The following is an 8,484-nucleotide window of genomic DNA, read 5'->3' as shown; positions in this document are numbered from 1 at the left end:
CTCTGCCCTATGCATTTCATTGCATAGCATATCATCAGGGGCTATGTCTACAACTATACACTTTGCAAATAAAAGTTGGTTCTTAATTTTCAGAAAGTGCTGGATCCCTTCTATAACATTAGTACTCCATTCCTCTTTGGACAAAGAGATGAAGGACCACAAGCGTGTCTGCTACTTCTTGTTGGTGGGGGCTGCCCTTCCGTTTGTTGTTGCTAAATTTTACCTTATGTATGTTAATTTACAATCTCAGAACATTAATACATACAGACAAACTGACATTTTTTTTTTATTATAAATATGATGTATGATGATGCTGATGTTGTTGTCCAAGTGAGTAGACGGCTGATGTTGTTGGAAGCTGGCAGGTCTTCCACACAACTCACCACCCCTCACTGGCAAACGAGAACGACTTAAAGAGCTGTTGCTGCTCAGCTCGCAATCTGGGCTTCCTCTTTGCCTCAGAATAGGTGATCTCAAACACAGTCAGTGTGTCTCTCGGTTTTTCCTGTGGTGGTTCCACATGGAATGGGGGCCGTGCCTCTCCGGACTCCACGTCCTTCCAGTCTATCTGGATGAAGAGCGGCTCTTCCCTCAGGTTTTTCACCAGTTTTTCACGCCTTATCTGGCTCTTGCACAGTAGCTTCTTCAAGAAGTCTTTCAGCATGATGTCCATCTCCGCTGTATAGTCTGGAGATGTGCAGCAAATGGAGGATCTGAGGTCAAAATTAAACCTATCCTCCTCATCCTTCAGGAATGGGTACCTGAAGGACGCCATGATAAAGAGCACGATTCCCATAGAGAAGTAATCTACTGTGTGGTTGTAGTCCATCTCTAGGAACACCTCCGGGGCCATATAGAACAAGGTCCCCTTACATCCTTTAGTCATGGCATTTCCAAAGACATTTTGTGCTGCCAGACCGAAGTCAGCGATCTTTATATTCCCGACTCCGTCCAGAAGGATGTTTTCCGGCTTGATGTCTCGGTGGATTATACCCTTGGAGTGGATGTACTCCAGGCCGATGACCATCTGTGCAGCAAATAGTCTGATGGAAGAGAAATAAAATCATTATTAGCATCACATGTTCAATACACAAATAAAGCAGAAAGATGTATCCATGGGGCCAGGTGCACACATAGCAGAAATGCTACCATTGCAAACCGCTGCGTTTTATGCACCAATGTTACTCCATGGGCAGCATAAAAAAGGCATGGGTGTGTGTTTGTACTTTAGCGTTTTTATAATCGCTAGTTTTGTTGCATATAATGCATGAACGCATCAAAAAAGCACATAATGAAAGTCAATGGAAACGCAATATATTAAAGGACAACTGAAGTGAGAGGGATATGGAGGCTGCCATATTTATTTCCATCTAAGCAATGCCAGTTGCCACGCCCTCCTGCTGATCCTCTGCCTCTAATACTATTAGCCATAGCCCCTGAACAAGCATGCAGCAGATCAGGTGTTTCTGACATTAATGTCAGATCTGACAAGACTAGCTGCATGCTTGTTTCTGGTGTTATTCAGATACTACTGCAGAGAAATAGACCAGCAGGGCTGCCAGGCAACTGGTATTGATTAAAAGGAAATAAATATGGCAGCCTCTGTATACCTCTTACTTCAGTTCCCCTTTAAGTTTTGTATGCGTTTTTGATGCGTTTTTTTAAAAAAATAAAGATATCTGATTATTTCCGCTTCCTGTTGTCTTCCTAGTGATTTGCATAAATGTAAATATTAAAACCCATAAAAAACGCATACAAATCTCACATGCGTTTTGTATATGCAAACCGCAAACGCATTAAAACCGCACACAAAACGGTTAAAAAACGCAAACGCAGCAAAAACACACAAAAAATGCACACAACTTAAAATGAAAACATGGCATAAAATGCAGCCTTTTCACGTTATGTTATGTGTGCACCCAGCCTGACTCATTCTAAAGATCTAATACAAATTTCAGTGTGTAAAATGACTTCCTCACATTGATGTGATGTAAATAAAGCATTTTACCAGAACCTTTTCTAATAAGGGTAATTTACAAGATGGAATAGTTGTAACAGGGGGACTAGCAGATAACCCCCCCCCCCTCCCCCACACACACACTAGTATGCAGAGCAGTGCAGGAAGAAGTGTATGCTCCCTGCTTGCAGCACCATGTTGCTCTGATATCCTCCCCACAGTGGGTGGGCTCTGTGTGCTGCACACCTCCACATGGCTACTGGCTCCTCTTACATGTCATGTGACAGGTATGCAGCATCATGCACAGCTGATGTAAGGAGGGCAGCTGAGTGACACAAGAACAGGTAACATACTCTGCTCCCTGCGCTGCTCTGCATATTGGGGATGGGGAGGTGGGACCCCCAGGTCACAGGGGTTACAGGCAGGGCTGGATTTACCATAAAGCACTGTAGGCACATGCCTACAGGCGCCTGATGATAGAAAGGCTGCTCTAGCTGCCTCCCTCTCTCCTTCCCTATGCAACTTAATATTGAGGGTACTTCTGGCTACCTAATACTAAGGGGCACCTGTAGCTACCCATGGCGGGCAAGGGAAGTAAGGGAGAAGTGACAGCTGGGACAGCCAGCACACTTGTGGTGTGGTTCAGCAGTGATTTGTAGGCTCAAGGAGGGCGGAGTCTAGGATGCCAAGACATTTGTGACTATAAGCTCCTGTGACACAAATCCGGGCCTGGTTACAGGGGCTTGAGGGACAGTTGTTAGCTTTATAAAACAGCAGAGTCATCTCATGGCTCCCAACTGTCCCTCTTTGGGAGCCCTGCCCTTCTGTCTCTCTTTCCTCCTCACGTGTCCCTCTTTCAGGACTTTGTCCCTCTTTCTATATAAATATGGGTATTTCTCTACTGAAAAAAATGTGTGTTTGATTGACTCTAAACTGTATTCTCATCCTTTAAATTGATGTATTTCTAGTTTTCAAGTGTTAATATGAAGAAAAATTAACCAGGATTGAAAGGACCAGTGTCGTTTGAGTTATAAAACATATTTGTTTTATAAAATCTTTATGGTATGTGTGGCTAGGGGTGTGCCGGGGTGTGATCAGGGGTGTGGCAGGGGCGTGGCTTAAGTGTCCCTCTTTCTCATCTCAAAAAGTTCGGAGGTATGTAATCTTACCTTAGGGTTGTAATGTCAAAGGGAACATCAGCATCATCTATAAGTTTACACAGGTCTCCCCCGCTCAGGTACTCCATGGCAAAGTAGAGGTAATCCTCCGACTGGAATGTACCATAGAGCTGGGTGATGAAGGGACCCTTCTTAAGGGTCTTCAAGGCCTGACTCTCCCTAAAGATGACCTCGGGGTCTTTCTTCAGGAATGCTCTTTTCCTGACCATCTTGATGGCCAGCTGTTGGTCACTGGCTCGATGGGAAGCAAGGTAAACCTGGAAGAGACAGAGGAGAATATTTAGTATTCGATAGTTAAGATGGACCAATAACAAACACAGAACATTTATATCGTGCTTTTCTCCTGGCGGACTCAAAGCGGCAGAGCTGCAGCCACTAGGACGCGCTCTATAGGCAGTAGCAATGTTAGGGAGACTTGACTAAGGTCTCCTACTGAATATGTGCAGCTTACTGAACAGGCAGCGCCGAGATTCGAACCCTGGTCTCCTGTGTCAGAGGCAGAGCCCTTAAAGAGAATCTGTACTTTAAAATTCTTACAATAAAAAGCATACCATTCTATTCATTATGTTCTCCTGGGCCCCTCTGTGCTGTTTCTGCCACTCCCTGCAATCCTGGCTTGTAATTGCCAGTTTTAGGCAGTGTTTACAAACAAAAGACATGGCTGCTAACAGCATGTTATAGGCTCAGAGGAGCTCAGTCTGTGACTCACACGGAGCCTGCAGGGGGTGTGTAGAGGGTGTGTATAGCTTCTGCCTATAACAGCAGAGCAGCACATTCCTGCCTGAGCCCGGCAAAGCCGTCAAAGGAAAGAAGATTAGATTATATAACAGAGATAATACAGCCACTGTGCAACTAGGAAAGGCTGCAGTAAGACAAACCACATTAGAACAGGTATAGGAACTTATAGGATAGAAGAAATAAGGCTGAACATTTTGTTACAGAGTCTCTTTAACCATTACCAAAGATACTCAAATTCGAATTTGGGTGAAACCCGGATAGTTACTATTCGGATTTCATCATGTGACCTGTGTGGGCTGGGCAGGGGGGTCAAGCTTACCTATCTGACGTCTTCTTAGGTCTGTTCCTCGGCGCCTCACACGATGCGTTCCACGCGGCGGTCATGTGATTACAAACACTTCCTCCTTCGGGTTGAAGGAGGAAGTGTTTATACTCACGTGACGAGTGTGGAACGCATCGTGGGAGGCGCCGAGGGATGGACCGAAGAGGATAGGTAAGCTTGACCCCCCCCCCCCCCCCCCGTTCAGCCTGCACAGGTAACTGGGTGAAATCCGCATAGCAACTATCCGGGTCTCACCCGAATTCGGATTTGAGCATCTCTGACCATTACACTATCCAGCCACTACAATGCAAAAATGCTGCAGGCCAGAGTTGCTACCTGTCTATATCTAGTTCCACTGAGACCAATAAAGATGGCTATCTAAAGCCATATCTGGTCTGACCCCGCCCCTAGGGAAATCTATCTAATTACTTACCTTGCCAAATGCCCCATGTCCGAGAAATTGATGGAACTTGAAGCTGTCCACAGTCAGTGGCGTCCTGATGGTCTGGATTCCACTCGGGCCTTGGAAGAGAAAGAAAAATCACATTAATATCATCATCTACTGAGATTTCCTATAAACCAAAGCGTATACATAATCAAAGCCTATACATGGTTGTAAAGGTAGCCCTACACTGGCAGATGTCTCGCTGAGATTAATAGGTAGTGAGAGATCTGCTTGTGCTCATCCACATCTTTCCTGCCGGGACCTTCTCACACTTATCTCTACTCCTCTATATGTCAGCCAGCATTCTCCCGCATGTGGACTCTGTGAAATAGTGATGAACCTTCTACCCTAGAATTTCCCCCAAAGGAGAGATCATGGAGAAATGTGATGGGCTGGTCATGTGATCACAGCGCAGGAACCTTTTGATTAGCTGGTCAGGATCCTTTTGATCCTGTATCACTTTTTATTATGCAAAAGAAACAGAAGTGAGATGTGATCAATGTGGCTGTGACTTGCCAATCAAAAGTCCTACAAATCTATCATATCATCAAACCATCCACATATTGTCTATGATCTCTCCTGTAGGAAAAAGAAAGACATAGGTAAATTTGACCAATCAAATTGCATGATTGAGCAAATCAGATTGGACCAATCAAATTGCTGTTGTCTCAAGGAAATAACACTCTTTACTGGGCACAGGGGCGGTGCTTCTAGAGTGGCGAACTAGGCAATTGCTCATGCTCAGGGCCCTAGAGCAGGCTGATGTCCCCTACCAGGTCTATCCCCAAGATAATAGTGCCCGCTCCCTCAGTGTCCTGTATTGATGCAGTACTTACAGTGGAGCACACTTACCTTTCCAGCCAATACGCCCCCTTCCTATGTTCTGCCATCTCCATCCCCGAACACTGGCGCCTGTCCTATGTGACCCGCAGGGCCAGCCTTTGGCCTGTGCGACCGGAGCGATCGCTCAGGGCGCCGGCCGCCGGCTTCCAGGGGGCGGCGCCGTGCCGCTCTCCTGTCGCTCGGCCGCATATTGTTAATTTATGCTCACTGGCAGCGGCTGCTGGCTCCAGCTTGGCTGCGCAGCGGAGCGCAACTGTCTTCCTCTCTGGCTCCGCCCTCTGGTGCCGCTGGGGGAGAAGACCAGCAACAACTGCTGCAGCCTCTTGGAGGCAGTATGAGAGGCTCCGCCCCGTGCTGCTGGCCCCGTGACAGGAGGAGGTTGGAAGCGTGCGGTGTGCCAGCCAGTGGCACAGTGTCAGCCACCCTGCCCTGACCTGGCTGTGTGACAGTGGGTGACTGGGTGTGACTGTCCCTTGAGATTCGGGCTGGCCATCTCCCCAAATGACTGGACAGACCCCACACCACCAGTAAAAGTAATATACATACATAGTGTATGTATATATGTATGTATATATATATATATATAAATATATATATATATATATATATATATATGCACACACACTAAGTGGGGGTCTGCCTATATACATACACACTAAAGGGGGGATCTGCCTACACTAGTAGCCTATATACACTAAGGGGGGAATCTGCCTGTAATAGGCAGATCCCCCTCCCCCCCTTAGTGTATATAGGCTACTAGTCTTGTATATGTAGGCAGATCCCCCCTTTAGTGTATATATATCTTAGGCAGAACCCCCTTAGTGTATGTATTATATATACACTAATTAAGTATTTATATAGCACCGACATAGTACACAGCGCTGTACAGAGTATATATTGTCTTGTCACTAACTGTCCCTCAGAGGGGCTCACAATCTAGTCCCTAGCATAGTCATATGTGTATGTATGTAATGTGTAGTGCATGTATCATAGTCTAGGGACAATTTTTTAGGGGGAAGCCAATTAACTTATCTGTATGTTTTTGGGATGTGGGAGGAAACCGGAGTGCCCAGAGGAAACCTACGCAGACACGGGGAGAATATACAAACGCCTTGCAGATAGTGCCCTGGCCAGGATTCGAACCAGAGACCCAGTGCTGCAAGGCGAGAGAGCTAACCACTACGCCACCGTGCTACCCGTACACTAAGGGGGGATCTGCCTAATATATATATACACTAAAGGTGGGATCTGCCTACAAGACTAGTAGCCTATATACACTAAGGGGGGGATCTGCCTATAATAGATCCCCCCTTAGTGTATATAGGCTACTAGTCTTGTATATGTAGGCAGATCCCCCATTTAGTGTATATATAGGCAGATCCCCCCTTAGGGCCCTTTTACACTTAATCAGTTGCTCTCAGTTAAAACTGAAAGAAAACTGATTTTCAAAGTAAGTCCCATGTTTTCCTATGGCTCCTTTCACACTTAGCGCGTTTTAACTGAAATCTTAAAAAGTTATTTTAAAGTGAAAATGAAAATTATCTCATAGAAGATAACTCAGGATAAAAGTGTGTGTGTGTGTGTGTGTGCGTGCGTGTGTGTAGGATGAATGGGGGCACCAAAATCTGGTTACGCTCAGGGCGCTGTCAAACCTAAGGCCGGCCCTGGTGACCCGGCAGCATGTACATACTCACATAGCATGCTGCCGGCTCAGAGAGAACAGCCTCCAGTGTTAGGGGATGGTGACAAAAGGACACAGGAGGGTGCCTGGCTACTGGAAAGGTGAGTGCACTGCTGCCATTCTGCATCAATGCAGGGCACTGGATAACCACTATTAGCTTGGAGGGGATACCTTGGGAGGGGCAATCAGCTGGCTCATGGGCCTGGGGGACAACACTATCTAGGATGTGGGGAGCAAAGGGAACAACTATAGCTGCATTGGAAAGTGTAGAAATATAATGTAATGCGCCTTGATAATAGCAACGACTCAGCACTCATTAATGGTGTGCCTGCTGTACACTCATTGCTATAGATTCCTCAGTATTAACCTCCCTGGAGTTAAGCACGACACAGTGTCGGACTAGCCACCGCAGGGATCGCATGGCCCCGGGAGAATTTTTTTAAATGAAATTTGTTACATAGTCTTCAGCTAGCACTTGGCTAGCTACCTGTGCCCCCCAAGTGCCTCCGCTCTCCCCCCGATCCCCGCCGCAATACATACCCCACAGGGATCCCGCGATGGCGCAGTCTCCCGATCAGCTCCAGGCTTTGCTATGGGGAGGATCGGGACAGCGCATGAAGTCATGACGTCATGTCCGTTCGTTGCCATAGCGACGACTGAAGCTAATTGGGAATCTGCGGCTCTCACGGGATCGCAGACGGGTGAGTGTTGCCCGCGGCGGTCAGGGGGAGCAGATAGGTGCCGGGAGACTTGGGGGACACAGGTAGCTAGCCTAGTGCTAGCTACGAAGTTTAAAACAAGATTTTTTTCTAAAAATCCCTCCCGCGGACGCAGCCTCATAAACTGCGTTCCGCTAGGAAAGTTAACCTATATATTTGAGATGCATAATAACCAATAATGATGTAGTACTTACCAGCTTCTTCCTCCTCCACATCCACATGAGGTGAAGCATCAGACAGCTGATTTCCTGGCGCTGGAGTCCCAGCTACTTCCTCCACCACATAACCAGAAACATCAGCTTCTTCATTCTCCTCCACCAGATGCACACGAGGTGAAGCATCCGACAACTGGTATCCTGGCGCTGGATCCCCAGCTACTACCTCCACCACATGACCAGAATCACCTGTGAACACAAAGATAAAAAAATGATTAGCCTAACATTCAGCAAAATGCAACTTTTATTATTATGTTTTGATTTTTTAAAGCGCCAATATATTACGCCGCACTGGACAATAAGTATATATAATGATACAAGAATGACAGATGTAAAAAGGTTATACAACATACAACAAAGTTATTCAAACAAACGCTGCAAGATAC

The 8,484-nt window shown here is 46.4% G+C and overlaps 1 protein-coding gene across 1 annotated transcript; it reads right to left on the bottom strand.

Annotated features, from left to right (window-relative positions):
- Positions 1–379: 379 nt before the first annotated feature.
- LOC137547473 (protein kinase C theta type-like) lies at positions 380–8,283 on the bottom strand. The gene is made up of 4 exons (XM_068271071.1): positions 8,078–8,283; positions 4,629–4,717; positions 3,127–3,392; positions 380–1,043 (listed from the first exon to the last, which is right to left on the bottom strand). The coding sequence occupies exons 3-4, from the start codon at positions 3,342–3,344 to the stop codon at positions 380–382; spliced, it is 882 nt and encodes a 293-aa protein (XP_068127172.1). The 5' UTR covers positions 3,345–3,392; positions 4,629–4,717; positions 8,078–8,283.
- Positions 8,284–8,484: the final 201 nt, after the last annotated feature.

This window comes from Hyperolius riggenbachi, chromosome 2 (genome assembly GCF_040937935.1).
Source record: "Hyperolius riggenbachi isolate aHypRig1 chromosome 2, aHypRig1.pri, whole genome shotgun sequence".
NCBI classification, from domain to species: Eukaryota; Metazoa; Chordata; class Amphibia; order Anura; family Hyperoliidae; genus Hyperolius; species Hyperolius riggenbachi.
Note: the sequence above shows the minus strand (reverse complement) of the source record. Positions and strands in the feature narration are given on the sequence as shown.

What these genes read in the sequence shown, in the direction of transcription:
- LOC137547473 (XM_068271071.1), bottom strand. Translation starts at nt 3,344, where the DNA reads ATGGTCAGGAAAAGAGCATTCCTGAAGAAAGACCCCGAGGTCATCTTT. An exon ending in TTTGACATTACAACCCTAAG is followed by an intron (nt 1,044 to 3,126) that starts GTAAGATTACAT and finishes CTCTTCCATCAG; the next exon opens with ACTATTTGCTGCACAGATGG.